Below are 17,669 nucleotides of genomic sequence, written 5' to 3'. Positions count from 1 at the left end.
AGACTTTACAGTGTCCCAGAACTTTTTAGAGATAGTGCTACAGGATGCAAATTTCTGTTTGAAAAAGCTAGCCTCTGCTTTCCTAACTTCCCTGAAAAGTTGCATATCTCTGGGGCTATTCGATGCTAATGCAGTACGCCACAGGATGTTTTTGTGCTGGTCAAGGGCAGTCAGGTCTGGAGTGAACCATGGGCTGTATCTGTTCCTGGTTCAAAACTGTTTGATTGGAGCGTGCTTATTTAAAAACTTAAGAAACCTCTTGATTTTAGCCATTCCGGATCCGGGATCGTGAATACAGCCTCAAGCTCATTACCATAACGCAACGTTAACTATTCATGAAAATCGCAAATGAAATGAAGTAAATATATTAGCTCTCAAACTTAGCCTTTTGTTAACAACACTGTCATCTCAGATTTTCAAAATATGCTTTTGAACCATAGCTAAACAAGCATTTGTGTAACAGTATTGATAGCGTAGCATAGCATTAAGCCTGGCATTCAGCATGCAACATTTTCACAAAAACAAGAAAAGCATTCAAATAAAATAATTTACCTTTGAAGAACTTCAGATGTTTTCAATGAGGAGACTCTCAGTTAGATGGCAAATGTTCAGTTTTTACAAAAATATTATTTGTGTAGACAAATCGCTCCGTTTCCTTCATCACGTTTGGGTAAGAAAAAACCCGAAAATTAAGTCATTACAACGCAAACTTTTTTCCAAATTAACTCCATAATATCGACAGACACATGGCAAACGTTGTTTAGAATCAATCCTCAAGGTGTTTTTCACATATCTATCGATGATAAATCATTCGTGGCAGTTGACTTTCTCCTCTGAAGAAATGGAACGCGCATGGACCTAAAGATTACGCAATAATTTCGACGCAGGACACCGGGCGGACACCTGGTAAATGTAGTCTATTATGGTCAATCTTCCAATGATATGCCTACAAATACGTCACAATGCTGCAGACACCTTGGGGAAATGACAGAAAGGGCAAGCTCATTCCTGGCGCATTCACAGCCATATAAGGAGACATTGGAACACAGCGCCTTCAGAATCTGGGGCATTTCCTGTATGAAATTTCATCTTGGTTTCGCCTGTTTTGGAAACGTCAGAGTTTTTTCTTTCCAAAGCTGTCAATTACATGCATAGTCGAGCATCTTTTCGTGACAAAATATCTTGTTTAAAACGGGAACGTTTTTATCCCAAAATTAAAAGAGCGCCCCCTATCTCGAAGAAGTTAAGAACTTTTAAAGAACAACCAGGCGTCCTCTACTGACGGAATGAGGTCAATACCCTTCCAGGATACCCGGGCCATGTTGATTAGATCGGCCTGCTCACTGAAGAGTTTTAGGGAGCTTTTGACGGTAATGAAGGGTGGTCATTTTATCTGCAGACCCATTACGGACGCAGGCAATGAGGCAGTGATCTCTGAGATTCTGGTTAAAAATGACAGAGGTGTATTTGGAGGGCAGGTTGGTTAGGATGATATCTATGAGGGTGCCCTTATTTGGGGTTGTACCTGGTGGGTTCATTGATAATTTGTGTGAGATTTAGAGCATCAAGCTTAGATTGTAGGATGGCCGGTGTGTTAACTTCTTGCGGATCAGTGGGACGCTACCGTCCCACCTGGCCAACAGCTGGTGAAATTGCAGAGCAACAAATTCAAATGAAATTACTATAAATATTCAACTTTCATGAAATCACAAGTGCAATACATCAGAATAAAGCTTAACTTGTTGTTAATCCAGCCGCCGTGTCAGATTTCAAAAAGGCTTTACGGCGAAAGCAAACCATGCGATTATCTGAGGACAGCGCCCAGCACACAAATGCATAACAAATCATTTTCAACCAGGGAGTTGCTACACGAAAGTCAGAAATAGCGATATAATATATGCCTAAACTTTGAAGATCTTCTTCTGTTGGCACTCCAAAAGGTCCCAGTTACATTACAAATGGTCCTTTTATTTGATAAACTCCTTCTTTATATCCATAAAAACTCAGTTTAGCTGGCGCGCTTCAGTCAATAATCCACTCGTTTTCCCTCCTTCAAAATGCATACAAAATGAATCCCAAACGTTACCAATGAACTCATCCAAACAAGTCAATCAACGTTTATAATCAATACTTAGGTACCCTAAAACACAAATAAACGATCAAATTTAAGATGGAGAATCATTAGTCTTTACTGGAGAAAAATACTAAAGAACGCGCTAGCATTCACGCGCGACAGCCAAAATGAGAGCCACCTAGAAAAACTTCAATTTCTGGCTAATTTGTCCTCTGGGTTTCGCCTGCCATTTCAGTTATGTTATACTCAAAGACATTATTTTAATAGTTTTAGAACCTTGTGTTTTCTATCCAAATCTACCAATTATATGCATAGCTTCTGGGCAGGCAGTTTACTTTGGGCACACTTTTCTTATGGACCTCAAAATACCGCCCCCTATCCAGAAAAGTTAACTAACGTCCAGACGAGCTTCAATGCCATACAACTCTCCTTCCGTGGCCTCCAACTGCTTTTGAAATGCAAGCAAAACTAAATGCATGCTCTTCAACCGATAGCTGCCCACACCTACCCACCCGACCAGCATCACTACTCTGGACGGTTCGGACATAGAATATGTGGACAACTACAAATACCTAGGTGTCTGGTTAGACTGTAAACTCTCCTTCCAGACTCACATTAAAACATCTCCAATCCAAAATTAAATCTAGAATCTGCTTCCTATTTCGCAGCAAAGCATCCTTCACTCATGCTGCCAAACATACCCTAGTAAAACTGACCATCCTACCAAACCTCGACAAGGTCATTTACAAAATAGCCTCCAACACTCTACTCAGCTAATTGGATGCAGTCTATCACAGTGCCATCCGTTTTGTCACCAAAGCCCCATACACTACCCACTACTGCGACCTGTATGCTCTCGTTGGCTGGCCCTCACTTCATATCCGTTGCCAAACTCACTGGCTCCAGGTTATAAGTCGTTGCCAGGTAAAGCCCCGCCTTATCTCAGTTCACTGGTCACCATAGCAGCACCCACCCGCAGCACACGCTCCAGCAGGTACATTTCACTGGTCACCCCCAAAGCCAATTCCTCCTTCGGCCGCCTTTCCTTACAGTTCTCTGCTGCCAATGACTGGAAGAAACTGCAAAAATCACTGAAGCTGGAGACTCATATCTCCCTCACTAGCTTTAAGCACCAGCTGTCAGAGCAGCTCACAGATCACTGCACCTGTACATAGCCAATCTATAAATAGCCCATCCAACTTCCTCATCACCATATTGGTTATTTATTTTTGCTTTTGCTCCTTTGCACCCCAGTACCGCTACTTGCACACTCATCTTCTGCACATCACCCCAGTGTTTAATTCATCATACTGTAATAATTTTGCCACTATGGCCTGTTTATTGCCTCACCCCACTTAACCTACCTCATTTGCACACACTGTATATAGACTTTCTCTATTGTATTACTGACTGTATGTTTGTTTAGTCCGTGTGTAACTCTGTTGTTGTTTGTGTCAGGTACAGGATGGCAACAAGAACTGCACGAGTTACACCAGGAACGCACAATCCCTCCATCAGTGCTCAGACCGTCCGCAATAGGCTGAGAGAGGCTGGACTGAGGGCTTGTAAGCCTGTTATAAGGCAGGTCCTCACCAGACATCACCGGCAACAACGTTGCCTATGGGCACAAACCCACCATCACTGGACCAGACAGGACTGGCAAAAAGTGCTCTTCACTGACGAGTCACGGTTTTGTCTCACCAGGGGTGATGGTCTGATTCACGTTTATCGTCAAAGGAATGAACGTTACACCGAGGCCTGTACTCTGGAGCGGGATCAATTTGGAGGTGGAGGGTCCATCATGGTCTGGGGTGGTGTGTCACAGCATCATCGGACTGAGCATGTCGTCATTGCAGGCAATCTCAAAGCTGTGCGTTACAGGGGAGACATCCCCACCTTTGTTCAGGGACACATTATTCCATTGCTGTTAGTCACGTCTGTAGTACTTGTCTCAGTTGTTGAATTTTATGTTCATACAAATATTTACACGTTACATTTGCTGGAAATAAACGCAGTTGAGAGAGGACAGAGAGAGGACGTTTCTTTTTTTGCTGAGTTTATAAAATCGATACAGTTACATATCAGGATATTATTTTTGCCGATATATCACAATATTACTTTAGTAATATTAGTCGGTTGTACCTGCACCAAAACGCCAGAATTTTTCCTTTGTAGCTTGTTCTCAATCTTCTGTTTAAATTGTGAGCTAGTTAGTTTTCAGCACTTTTATTTCAACGACTGATCAAAACTCCTTTTCACATGAGTCTTTCTCGTCCCTCTGCAGCAGACATATGGTGAGAAATATGTTCGGAACATATCGTATCGGCACCTAAGTACCGTGATAATATCTAGTGCTACCTCTCTCTGACCCGAGTCATAGAACCACCAGACACCGGTGGGTTCCTGCTCTCACACATGGATTCCCAACACTATGGAGGAAGTGACTTGAATCTAAACCTCTTCCGTTTAAATATGCCACTGGTCTCTTAAACTCCCTTAGCTCTTCAAAGTTCTGCTTCAGTCTCTTTATAAACTAAATAAAGTAAGCAGTTATGATTCCAGTTGTGTACTATGTTATTTCACAGGGCATTTAACCCACCGCCCTCTCTTTTAAAAGCAAATCCCTTCCCAAGAACAATACGGCCCTTCACTAGCTACAACATATTTCTCATCCCAGAGCCAATTGCCAAAATCAGATTTGGATGGCTGATGGTTTCTAGGTTGTATGGCCTGGCAAAATATCTAAACCACAGGGCAGCAGGGTTCAACACATCTCAATGGACCCTGTAAATTAAATAGCAGAGTACAAAAAGAATGCCTTAATAATAGTCCAACATGCCAATAACCCCCCCAAAAACAACCTCTCCATCCTGCAGATCTCCTGCTCAGTTACGGTGGCATGAAGCACACGACTACATCATACGCTGCTTCTGAGCGGACTTGAACAGCAACACCATAAAAGCACCGTGTCTGTCTGCTATTTCAACCCATTTATGAGGAGCGAGTGAAAGCCAATCTGTTTAGTGTCTCTGACTGTCTACAGACTGGAGAACATGTTCACCAGACTGCAGGGAACAGAACAGCAGTGCAATAGGGAAACACTATAGCAGGAGTGTACCCTTGTACTGTAGCTACAACAATGTATGGTGGTTAGTGTGCATGTTTCACTACAATCTGCTAAACCCATTCATTCAATAAATTTACCCCCAGTTATTTTGCATTCTGTTAGAGCCTCAAACAGAGAGCTGCTTATTTCTGGTCAAGTCTTTGCCATTGTTATCAACGTGCCGCAGCCATATCGATGCTCAAAAGTAGAACGGGGGTGATTGACTCATCTAAATTGCACTATAGGGGCTTGGGAATACGATGTCATTGCTAAAGTTGGCACATATTTAGTAGGAAACAACTTTTCCATCATCATCATCACATTGTGAAATGTACCTTAGATAAATGGCAATGGCAAGAAAAGTTTGTCAAAAATAGTTAGCAATGCTAACATTAGCCGGCTAAAATCTGGAAGTCTCCCCTCAATTTTAGCTAGCTAACGTTATACTGCATCTAAAGTCAATCTGAAAACATCAAAATTATTTGCCTTCTTTAGAAGCCACAGTAATAAACTTTAGACCAATTCATCAGCCCCCAATGAGGATGCATTTAGTAGAACGTTCAGTTGGGCATCGGTTCAAAACAATATTGTGACGTAACGTGCAACCCATGAATAGTCTAATAGAAAATGTGTGTATATTCTGACTGGTGGATATGTCGCTGTTCACATTTCATTCAAACAATTAATACATATGAGGGTTCTGATAAAGCACATTACGCCAACCTCCCAACTAACTCTGGACTGGGTCGGTAAGAAACACCACATCATGCCCGATGAGTGCAAATCTTATTTCCATGCTGAATCCCCAATTTGTTAAGCATCCAAATAAATCTAAAATAAATGCTAGTCAAATGACTAGTCAAATAAAAAGGATGCCCACTGGAAGAAAACAAATTTAGGTTTGTCTCAGCAGCATTCCTATGATTGAGTATCGAGTCGACTGTCATTAAACCTTACCTCTTCATCGGAGGTGTCATGTTCATACTCGTCCCCCGGCTGGGCGGTGGCCAATCCCTGGAAGGTGGTGGTCAGTCCCTTCTCTCCTCTGCCATCAATGGCGCCTCCCTTGCCTTTCTTCATCTTCCTCTTCTCCTTTGATGCAGTTTTTTTGCCTTGCTGCTAATATGAAAACAAGACACCAAGGAATTTATATTAGAGAACACTGTTCACAACATGTTGATCTGCATGTGTTAAAGTTCTGGTACATTTTTAATGGTCGGCAAAAAAAGGTAAAGAACCTTGCGGATGTTAAAATAATATATTTCTAATTATCTAAGGGGTTATAAAACTGATATGTGCACAGCCAATCAACTTTGACCTATAAGTAAAATAAAAGCTGTTTAGGAAATAAAACTTGTCGCCGGCTTGAAGGGACGATTGATCGTTTTATGTCCTATATGGCACAGTGACAGTTTCTTTTAGGATTCACATTTATTTATTGCATTCAGTACACAGCTTCCTCTGCATAACACACACACACACACCCCACAGAGGAGCAGGCACCAGAACGGCACATCCTGTGTGAGTGGAAGGAGGGTGAGGATAAAGGGGCTGCAAGGACCCACCATTGGACGTGCTTTACTGTGAGCCATCAGTCACAAAGGCAAAGCCGTCAAAAGTTCTCTTTACGGGAACCAGGGGATAGAGGGAAACAAGGGAGGCAGGGATGGATGGAGGAAGAGAAGTTCTTTGAGGCTGCAGTCTCATCCCCCTAGAGGCAGAGACGGGCAGGTGAGTAACCTGCTATGATTTATGCCTCCTGTGTGTCCCGGTATCTTTTGGCATGCAGCTCTAAGTGAAACGCTTCCTCCCTGATGCCTAGTTAAATCCCCATCAAGACAGAGCTGACTGGGCCCAGTTTTAATACTGAATGACTTTCGCCGCCCAGGAGACTCCAGTCAGATCAGAGTTCTCTGCTGTAGCCTCCCCCTGAACTGCACAAACAAGGTAAAGTGGGTTTGCAGAGGTGGCAGTTTAGGAAAGCCAAAACAGAAGCTTGTTTACTCCACAACACAGAAGCCAAAACGTAAAAATAATTTTAAAAAGACTAGACCGAAGAGTAAGGCTTCCTCACTACACTAAAAGTCTGTGGGGGAGAGATGACCAGGCCAATCTGTTTACTATAACAGGGGGGCAGGAGGGGGGCAGGAGTGGAGTGGAGAGAGAGACAGTGAGATAGAGAGAAAAAGAGAGCGACAGAAGGGAGAGAGAGCGAGAGCCCACGACAGATTACTTGTCCAGATGATGTACGATGGAACAGCCAAAAGAGAAAGGCTCGCAGATTGGATCACGCAGTTTGAAAACCAGCAGTGGACTGGACTTCCAGCTGAGCCTGGTCCGGAGCCCATTTGACCACAACCGCTGACAAGGATGAAGTGTGGGAGAGAGCAGCTGAGGACGGGAAGGCACTGCACGGGGTCAGTCAGGAGAGAGGCTGAGGACAGGAAGGCACTGAACGGGGTCAGTCAGGAGAGAGGCTGAGGACAGGAAGGCACTGCACGGGTTCAGTCAGGAGAGAGGCTGAGGACAGGAAGGCACTGCACGGGGTCAGTCAGGAGAGAGGCTGAGGACAGGAAGGCACTGCACGGGGTCAGTCAGGAGAGGCTGAGGACAGGAAGGCACTGCACGGGGTCAGTCAGGAGAGAGGCTGAGGACAGGAAGGCACTGCACGGGGTCAGTCAGGAGAGAGGCTGAGGACAGGAATGCACTGCACAGGGTCAGTCAGGAGAGGTAGAGGACAGGAAAGCACTGCACGGGGTTAGTCAGGAGAGAGGCTGAGGACAGGAAGGCACTGCACGGGGTCAGTCAGGAGAGAGGCTGAGGACAGGAAGGCACTGCACGGGGTCAGTCAGGAGAGAGGCTGTGTACGGGAAGGCACTGCACGGGGTCAAGAAGAAGCCAAAAGGCAAGGACCATTCGGTTGCCCCATAAGTAATGCCACAAATTCTCCAAGTAGTGGCCTCTTGACAGCCAAAATGTGTCAGCTTACCATAGCATTATTGATAAATCGGTCAAATTCATAATCTCCGGCTCAAATCTCCTGAGGGCCTTCTGTTCTGAGCACATTCACGTCTACGCCAACACACAGGCGTTCAGACACACTCTGTCAGCCTCCACACATTGGCCAACAACTTGTTTTTAAACGTCTGTTGGCTCCCAGCAATGGGTTCCGCTCCGAGGCGGACGCAGGCGGGCCCCAGGTTCCCCATTACCGCACTGTTTCCTCTGAAATCACTGTGAAACTAAAATCTGAGTTATAGGGTGAAGCCTGAATGAATCCGTCAGAAAGCATTCTCTGGGCCGTTCACACTTCCACTTAATTGGGAGCAAAATCCAAACGATAAGCCCACCTAGGCTCCCTGTCCCTGGCTTTGTCTGCTGTAGAACCTCCAACCAGAGAGAGGGGTCATCCTGGAGTGAACTTCTCTGGTACACAACCCTCACACAGAGCCCAGGGCAAATTGTCCAAAAGGTAACAGGGGTGGGAGTTGTGTTAGCAGGGAGGAGTGGTAAGTGTATTCATGGACAAAATCAAGTGATGGGGATGTGCTTGTCCTTTTTGTTAACAAGGGGATACCATTCCGCCCAGTGTACCCTCAATGTGATCCCTGCCCTCACAACCCTCCGCCTCTCCAAACATTTAACGGCTGGAGGAGACATGCGTGTCACCCCTGGTGGAAGTGGCCCAGACGCATCTGCGGACCAGAGCTCCTGCGTGGGTGCATGAGGAGCAAATCCTTCCTGGTTACTGTAAGATGAGTCCCCCCTAGTCTTAATCTCCCCCTTCCTCCACCCTAACCCCATTTCATCTCCATCTCACACCCACTCACACGCCGAGAGCGCGGACCGAGCGGCCGGCCGACAGCAGAGCTGGCCGGATCAGAGTGAGCTGGCCACGTCCGACCGCTGCACCAGGGGACTCTCCCAGGGACCATAAAGCCTCCAGCAGCCACATTAACTTCTGCCTGGTGTGCTGAAGGCCCAGATCCTTAAATCACAAGAGTCCAGGAACAGGGGGAAGAGTGGGGAAAAAAGAAAAGAAAACCACAGGGTCTCAGTCAGGGCCTGGATGGATTAAAAAGCTGGAGTGGGGAACAATGCATCCCCCCCCCCCATCCCCCATCCCCATTACCAGACCACAGCAGTTCCAGACAATGGTTTCAAGGTTTCACATTTGTTCCAATGTGCCTTTGCAATAATATAAACACACAATTTAGAAAAAAGAAAAAAAAAGTTGAACCTTCTCTTGTCCTCCTCTCCCAAGACGTTTGTGTCTCCGTATTTTGTCATGGTCACATTTACTTGAAGGACTGCACACTTGACAAAATAAAACTTTGGGTTGAGTGATGCAGGAATCTGCATGGCAGCAATAAAGATAAATAATCTTTCATGTGCGACCAGTCTCAGTTCTACATTAAGAGACAATGAAGATGACCGGAGGATAAGCTGACATAATACAATTTAGTCATTCCCACCCACCTTGCATAACAGCTAGGGAAGTTTGAGCACAACAGACAAGAATAATTAACTGATATAGCAACTATTCCACCAGTCCCAGACAAATGGACCTACCTATCAACTCCATCCTGTTCTCCTCCCACAGTCACAGTGGCTCCATCCTTATTTGCAAACCACTTGTGAAAGAGGAATCTGGACTTTCTGAAGATGGAGTGAGGGGGGTAGATGGTGCATGGGTAGATAATCCCAGCCGTCTGCACAACAGGCCTTTTTTTAACAGGCTGTCATTGTAACTAAGAATGTGCTCTTAAATTGACTTGCCTGGTTAAATAAAGGTTACATAAAGGTTTTGTTTTAAAGGCAGATGTAGGATTTACGGAAGACTGGCAAGAGCAGACAGTGGGACCGATTGAAAATACATTTGCCTGTTGCGGTTTGATTCAAAAGCACATAGTATATACAACTTGCACTAGGGGGTAGTAGAGTAAGCAAGTTTGAAATCCACACAAGCTGCATGTTATTTCATGCAGTGTATAAGTCATCTAGAGTTGTAGACATACACACGTAGTTGGTTATAATGACAAGCGGTGAAAATGCCTTACTGCAAGAACAACACTTATATTTATTAAGATGACATTTTGCCTACAACAACAGGGCTTCACAATTTTGGGGGGCCAACGACCCCATTTTTCGCTACCCCACCATGTGAATGGATAAGTTGAAGTCGGAAGTTTACATACACCTTAAATGTATTTGTCTAAACTCTAGTTTCACAATTCCTGACATTTAATCCCAGTAAAAATTCCCTGTCTTAGGTCAGTTAGGATCACCACTTTATTTTAAGAATGTGAAATGTCAGACTAATAGTAGAGAGAATTATTTATTTCAGCTTAAAATAAATGTCATTACATTCCCAGTGGGTCAGAAGTCTACATAGACTCAATTAGTATTTGGTAGCATTGCCTTTAAATTGTTTAACTTGGGACAAACGTTTCGGGTAGCCTTCCACAAGCTTCCCACAATAAGTTGGGTGAATTTTGGCCCATTCCTCCTGACAGAGCTGGTGTAACTGAGTCAGGTTTGTAGGCCCCCTTGCTCACACATGCTTTTTCATGTCTGCCCACAAACTTTCTATGGGATTGAGGTTAGGGATTTGTGATGGGCACTCCAATACCTTTACTTTGTTGTCCTTAGCCATTTTGCCTCAACTTTTTAAATATGCTTGGGGTCGTTGTCCACTTAGAAGACCCATTTGCGACCAAGCTTTACCTTCCTGACTGATGTCTTGAGATGTTGCTTCAATATATCCACATCATCCCCCCCCCTCATTATTTAATCTATTTTGTGACGTGCACAAGTCCCTCCTGCAGTAACGCACCCCCACAACATGATGCTGCCACCCCCGTGCTTCACAGTTGGGATGGTGTTCTTCGGCTTGCAAGCCTGCCCTCCTTTTCCTCCAAACATAATGATGGTCATTATGGCCAAACAGTTCTATTTTTGTATCATCAGACCAGATGACATCTCTAAAAAGTACGATCTTTGCCCCCATGTGCAGTTGCAAACCGTAGTCTGGCTTTTTTTATGGCGGTTATGGAGCAGTGGATTCTTTCTTGCTGAGCGGCCTTTCAGGTTATGTTGATATAGGACTAATTTTACTGTGAATATAGATACTTTTGTACTTGTTTCCTCCAGCATCTTCACAAGGTCCTTTGCTGTTGTTCTATGATTGATTTGCACTTTTCGCACCAAAGTACATTCATCTCTAGAAAGCATCTCCTTCCTGAGAGGTACGACAGCGGAGTGGTCTCATGGTGTTTATACTTCAGGCATTTAGAAATTGCTCCCAAGGATGAACCAGACTTGTGGTCTACAATTTTCTTAGCTGATTTCTTCTGATTTTCCCATGATGTCAATCAGAGACACTGAGTTTGAAGGTAGGCCTTTGAATACATCCACAGATACACCTTCTATTGACTCAAATGATGTCAATTAGCCTATCAGAAGCTTCTAAAGCCATGACATCGTTTTCTGGAATTTTCCAAGCTGTTTCAAGGCACAGTCAACTTAGTGTATGTAAACCTCTGACCCACTGGAATTGTGATAGATTATTTCACTTAAAATTCATTGTGTCTATAAACAATTGTTAGAAAAATGACTTGTGTCATGCACAACGCACATGTCCTAACCGACTTGCCAAAACTATAGTTACAATAAATATGTGGAGTGGTTGAAAAACTAGTTTTAATGCCTCTAACATAGTGTACGTAAACTTCCGACTTCAACTTAATGTAATCAACAGCCAATGTTTACTTTAATTTGGGCTCTGACAGTCTATTTCAAATCAGTCTCACAGTACTTCTGACGGCATTTAAATCAGAAGGAAGTATGGTTTGAAGAAGTGACTGAAATGCATCAAAAATGTATTAGGAAGTTCAGAAGACAAATCAGCTAATATATTTTTGTTAAATATTCTGTGTAGGAAAGAACATAATTCATTATCTTTTCCCCCCAGTCTGATTTAGTGCCTGGTCTTGTCCACTCCACGTTCTAATGAGGCTTGTGGGCATTGTAGAAAGAAACACAAGACACATACGTGTTCTTGAGAGTCTATCTTTCAGTGATGGGGTTTTAATATTTTGTCAGTTAAAACTTTCAAAAGACAGAGATATTTATAGGAAGAAAAACAGAAATCGCTCTGTTTATTACAACCACATCTAGCGGCTACTGGAGGTTTGTTCTATGAACAAAGAACCATTTTACTTCAGGGTTTCTCTTGCGACACCCTTTTCAAATCAGGTGACCCCACATGGGGTTGCGACCCCTAGTTTAGGAAAAGCTGGCCTAAAAGTAAATATTAACTTTTCTTTTTAAATGTATCATAATTTTTTTTTTTAAAGGTCTATATTCTGAACATTTCCATATAATCCATACTACTAGTAGAAAGCTAACTACCATAGAATTGTATTTTTAGTCTATGCAGTAGCCTGCTGAATATTTACTCAAATGTTTTCAAAGGATTGCACTTACATAAAACCAGAAATAGCAGGTAGGAGCGTTGGGCCAGTAACCGAAAGGTTGCTGGATCGAATCCCCGAGCTGACAATGTAAAAATCTGTCGTTCTTCCCCTTAGCAAGGCAGTTAACCCACTGTTCCCCAGGCGCCAAAGACATGGATTAAGGCAGACCTCCACACCTCTCTGATTCAGAGGGGTTGGGTTAAATGCCGAAGACGCATTTCAATTGAATGCATTCAGTTGTACAACTGACAAGGTATCCCCCTTTCATCTGATATTGGCACTTGATGTACGAAGCAGTGCTTCCTAGCAGTACTCAGGCAGGTAGAACAGGCCTGGGCAAGGGTCTGTGCCTCAATGTAAAATTCAAGGGTTGAAAACTGGTATGAGCAACATCAATATTAGTTATAAAATGAGCTACAAACAATTCAAAGACGTTACAACTATACAGTTGCAAGAAAAAGTATGTGAACCCTTTGGAATTATCTGGATTTCTGCATAAATTGTTCATAAAATTAGATCTGATCTTCATCTAAGACAACTAATTATTGTATTTTTTTATTGTCTGTATTGAATACATCATTTAAACATTCACAGTGTAGGTTGGAAAAAGAATGTGAACCCCTAGGCTTCTCCAAAAGCGAATTGGAGTCAGGAGTCAGCTAACTGGGAGTACAATCAATGAGATGACATTGGGGATGTTGGTTAGAGCTGCCTTGCCCTATAAAAAACTCACAAAATTTGAGTTTGCTATTCACAAGAAGCATTGCCTGATGTGACCCATGCCTCCAACAAAAGAGTTTGCTATTCACAAGAAGCATTGCCTGATGTGAACCATGCCTCAAACAAAAGAGATCTCAGATCTCAGAATTGTCCATTTGCATAAAGCTGGAAAGGGTTACAAAAGTATCTCTAAAAGACTTGACGTTCACCAGTCCACAGTAAGACAAATTGTATGTAAATAGAGAAAGTTCAGCACTGTTGCTACTCTCCCTAGGAGTGGCCGTCCTGCAAAGATGATTGCAAGAGCACAGCGCAGAATGCTCAATGAGGTTAAGAAGAATCAGAGTGTCAGCTAAAGACTTACAGAAATCTCTGGAACATGCTAACATCTCTGACGAGTCTACGATACGTAAAACACTAAACAAGAATGGTGTTCATGGGAGGCCACCACGGAAGAAGCCACTGCTGTCCAAAATAAACATTGCTACACGTCTGAAGTAAGCAAAAGACCATCTGGATGTTCCACAGCGCTACTGGCACAATTTCTGTGGACAGATGAAACTACAGTTGAGTTGTTTGGAAGGAAGGCTTTAGGCCCATGGTTAGCCTGGCAGCTGTGATTGGTGTCGAGTGTTGGCGTTTGAGCTCTCCTCTTGATGATGTTTTGCATGACTAGGGCATGGCCCAGCTCTCTTAGGAAAGTTTGGTGTCGGCCACTGCCTTCGGAAGACTTCCAGCTGGGGAAGTTCCCCATCCAGATGATGAAGGCAGCAACAACATCTATCAGGTTGAAGAGGAGGACCATCGGCCACCTGCTGGTCTTCCTTCTCGACGTGTACATCGTGGCAAGCTTATCGAGATTGGCAACGTCACTCTTGGTGGCGTTGTAGTGTTGTACGATCTCTGGTTTCTGATGCTTGCCCTCAACCTTGGTATCCTGGTGCTTGGTAGACAGCTCTAGTACAGCCAAGCCTGGTGATGGTATGTAGGACACCAAGGTAAGCAGCCCACGGAAGCCAAACAGTGAACACCTCTGGAATGTGTGGTATAATGGATCTAACAATGCCGAAGTATGTTAGTCCATCTTTGAGAAACTTGTCTGCTGTTATTCGTTAAAGACTCAATGCTATGTCATCAAACCTCATGTATTTCATAATGTATTGGAATCTTTTTTCTGGACATAGTTGCATTGAACACAGGTTCTGCCATCAGCTTCTGACCAGATTGCAGTTTGAGACTCATTTCCATACAATCATGATGCGATCAAAAGACCAATGACTGCTTGTGGTTGCTTGTGCTATGGCATCCACCTCCTCCAATTCATCATATAGATGTTTGGGATGGCTCTTATTCCATACACCAATTCATCGCTTTGCTTCTCTGTTAGTTTCAAGCAAAATCATGTCAATCATCTCTGAGGACAGAAATAAATTAAACAATTATTTAAATGCTTTGCACTCTGCTGCCTTTGTAATGCCTAGTTGATTAAGACTTGTCAGACATTTCTCTGCTGCCTTTGTAATGCCTAGTTGATTAAGACTCTTCAGACATTTCTCTGCTGCCTTTGTAATGCCTCCTTGATTAAGACTTGTCAGACATTTCTCTGCTGCCTTTATAATGCCTCGTTGATTAAGACTTGTCAGACATTTCTCTGTTGCCTTTGTAATGCCTCGTTGATTAAGACTTGTGAGGTGCTGAGGTAACAGAGAGAGCCTGAAAGGGTACATCTTCAGTGCCCTTTTGCTCAGAAGTCTGAAATATGATCATCAAGTCACTCCCTGAATTGTCCTCATTGTCGGGAGCGTGATCCAGCTCCCGGTCAGCCAGAAGTCTCAAAATCCCCGCAAGCCCAATTCCTGTGAGTCTTGACGTGGTTGACATTTTCACCTGAAAATAAAACACCCAAATGTACCTTCAACAGAGGAATTGAAGATAATGGTCAATTTTGAAACTTTAAGAGACGCCTTGCCCATCCCCCAGGTACAATGTTCGATTTATATATAACAAATATTTAAGGGAATCTAAAGTAACTTTTTCATATAATTTTACATGGAAAATAACAGTTCAAGGATGCCAGCTTAGCTCAAAAGTAATTGTCGCACGTTCCCTCCCATGAGGGTGTCTTTCACTGGATAATACAGTTGAAGTCGGAAGTTTACATACACATAGGTTGGAGTCATTAAAACTCGTTTTTCAACCACTCCACAAATTTCTTGTTAAAAAACTATAGTTTTGGCAAGTCGGTTAGGACATCTTTTTTGTGCATGACACAAGTCATTTTTCAAACAATTGTTTACAGACAGATTTTTTTCCAGTGGGGCAGAAGTTTACATACACTAAGTTGACTGTGCCTTTAAACAGCTTGGAAAATTCCAGAAAACGCTGTAATGGCTTTAGAAGCTTCTGGTAGGCTAATTGACATCATTTGAGTCAATTGGAGGTGTACCTGTGGATGTATTTCAAGGCCTACCTTCAAACTCAGGGCCTCTTCACTTGACAACATGGGAAAAATCGAAAGAAATTAGCCAAGACCTCAGAAAAAATAAATGTAGACCTCCACAAGTCTGGTTCTTCCTTGGGAGTAATTTCCAAAGCGGTCAAATCGCTCAGGAAGGAGACGAGTTCTGTCTTCTAGAGATTGTTGTGTCTTTGGCTATGCCGGATTAAGTGATATGACATGCTATAAAATAATTTGTCCGTAATTAATATTACCTGATTGAGCGAATCATGTAAATGTAATTAACTAGAGAGTTGGGCACCACAAAATAATATTTATAGAGCAGTTATCTTCCGAATAAACTCTTAAAGACCTAGTAATATTTTACATCAATAGCAGTCAATATTAATCATCATCTTAATTCAGTCTCATCTGAAAGTTGTAAATTCTTATTTATCTGCACAAACCCTGGCTAACAAGTTGAATCAGCAATACAATATTGGGTTTCATTATTTATTTACTAAATGCCTAACTAATCACACAGAATTACACACACACATAATTAAATCATAACTTGATTACAAATTACGTCATAAAGGAAAACGTCCCTGGCGGGTGGAACAGATATGACAGCTTGTTACACAAAAGAAAAGGGGCTGGGTGAAAGTGAAAGAGCGGGAAGACTGAGGAACAAAGGGCGAAGCTGTGCTATCGTAAATACAGTATCTTATGCATTCTAAATTACCACCCATTTAGAAAAGGAAAATGCAATAAATATTTACTCCGAGCTGCGCTTTGGTAGGTTGGTGGTAGATGGAAGGCCGTGTTGCCCAACCGAGTCCTTTGAAGAATGTCTCTGGTTGTCAATTGAATACGTTGTAGTAACGTCGTTGTGTGGTAGACGGGATACTCTGTCTGTTTTTTCCTATCCCTCGTTTGCAGCGGCTGTTGCTAACTCAAAGGCTAGGAGGTATCACTTCTGTAGTGAATAAGAGTTCAAAGTTCATACCATTCGCAACCAAAGCACACGCTGATGTTGGCTTCGTTCTGTAGTTATTATCTGAACCATTCAGACATCGGACCGTCGTCCTCACGTCCTCGGAACAGGAGGTTATATTGTCATCAAGGGCTTATATAGGAAGGGAGAGGAGGGCGTGTTTTAAAAGTTTTATAGCCCATGTCCCTTCACAGGGGCGGGCCACTGATTGAACAGAGCCCTATCTTATGAAAACCCAAATCTCACATTTTAGAAGCTAAAATCACATTTCATCCCATCACGAATAATTTCATATTCAAACATTTAAATTGAACAACAATTCCATGTGAATCCGGTAACTCTGATGTGTAGACTTTCCACTGTAGAGTTTGTCATCTTATCATTGATGAGAATGTCTCAGATGACAACTGAACTGACATCATATTCATTAAGTACCATATGTTCAATTGGTCTGATTACCAGAATATAGTTCATTTCCCCCCACCTGCTGATGTTCCCAGAAATTCTATGTTACCCAAGGGTTTTGCAAATGTAACATCAGTAGGGTAGAGAGAGGGAAAAGAGGGGGAAGAGGTATTTGACTGTCATAAACCTACCCACAGGCCAACGTCATGACAAAATGAACATACATTGCTGCGAAAAGTGCAAATCAATTCCAGAACAGCAAAAGGACATTGTGAAGATGCTGGAGGAAACAGATACAAAAGTATCTATGTCCACAGTAAAACGAGTCCTATATCGACATAACCTGAAAGGCCACTCAGCAAGGAAGAAGCCACTGCTCCAAAACCGCCATAAAAAAAGTTATTGGAGTGGCCATCACAAAGCCCTGACCTCAATCATATAGAGTATTTGTG

At 43.0% G+C, this 17,669-nt stretch overlaps 1 protein-coding gene across 2 annotated transcripts in view; it reads right to left on the bottom strand.

Annotated features, from left to right (window-relative positions):
- The window catches only part of LOC118397649 (ribosome biogenesis protein bop1-like), a 157,673-nt gene that overhangs the window by 122,235 nt on the left and 17,769 nt on the right, over positions 1-17,669 (bottom strand). The window contains exon 3 of one of the 2 annotated variants that reach the window (XM_052470033.1): positions 6,138-6,296. In XM_052470033.1, coding sequence (XP_052325993.1) covers positions 6,138-6,296 — 159 coding nt within the window. Of the gene's footprint in view, positions 1-6,137; positions 6,300-17,669 lie in introns of both variants that reach the window. The other variant, XM_052470032.1, reaches the window with a different exon arrangement.

This window comes from Oncorhynchus keta, chromosome 19 (genome assembly GCF_023373465.1).
Source record: "Oncorhynchus keta strain PuntledgeMale-10-30-2019 chromosome 19, Oket_V2, whole genome shotgun sequence".
Taxonomy (NCBI): Eukaryota; Metazoa; Chordata; class Actinopteri; order Salmoniformes; family Salmonidae; genus Oncorhynchus; species Oncorhynchus keta.
This window is presented reverse-complemented; position numbering and strand designations above follow the sequence as displayed.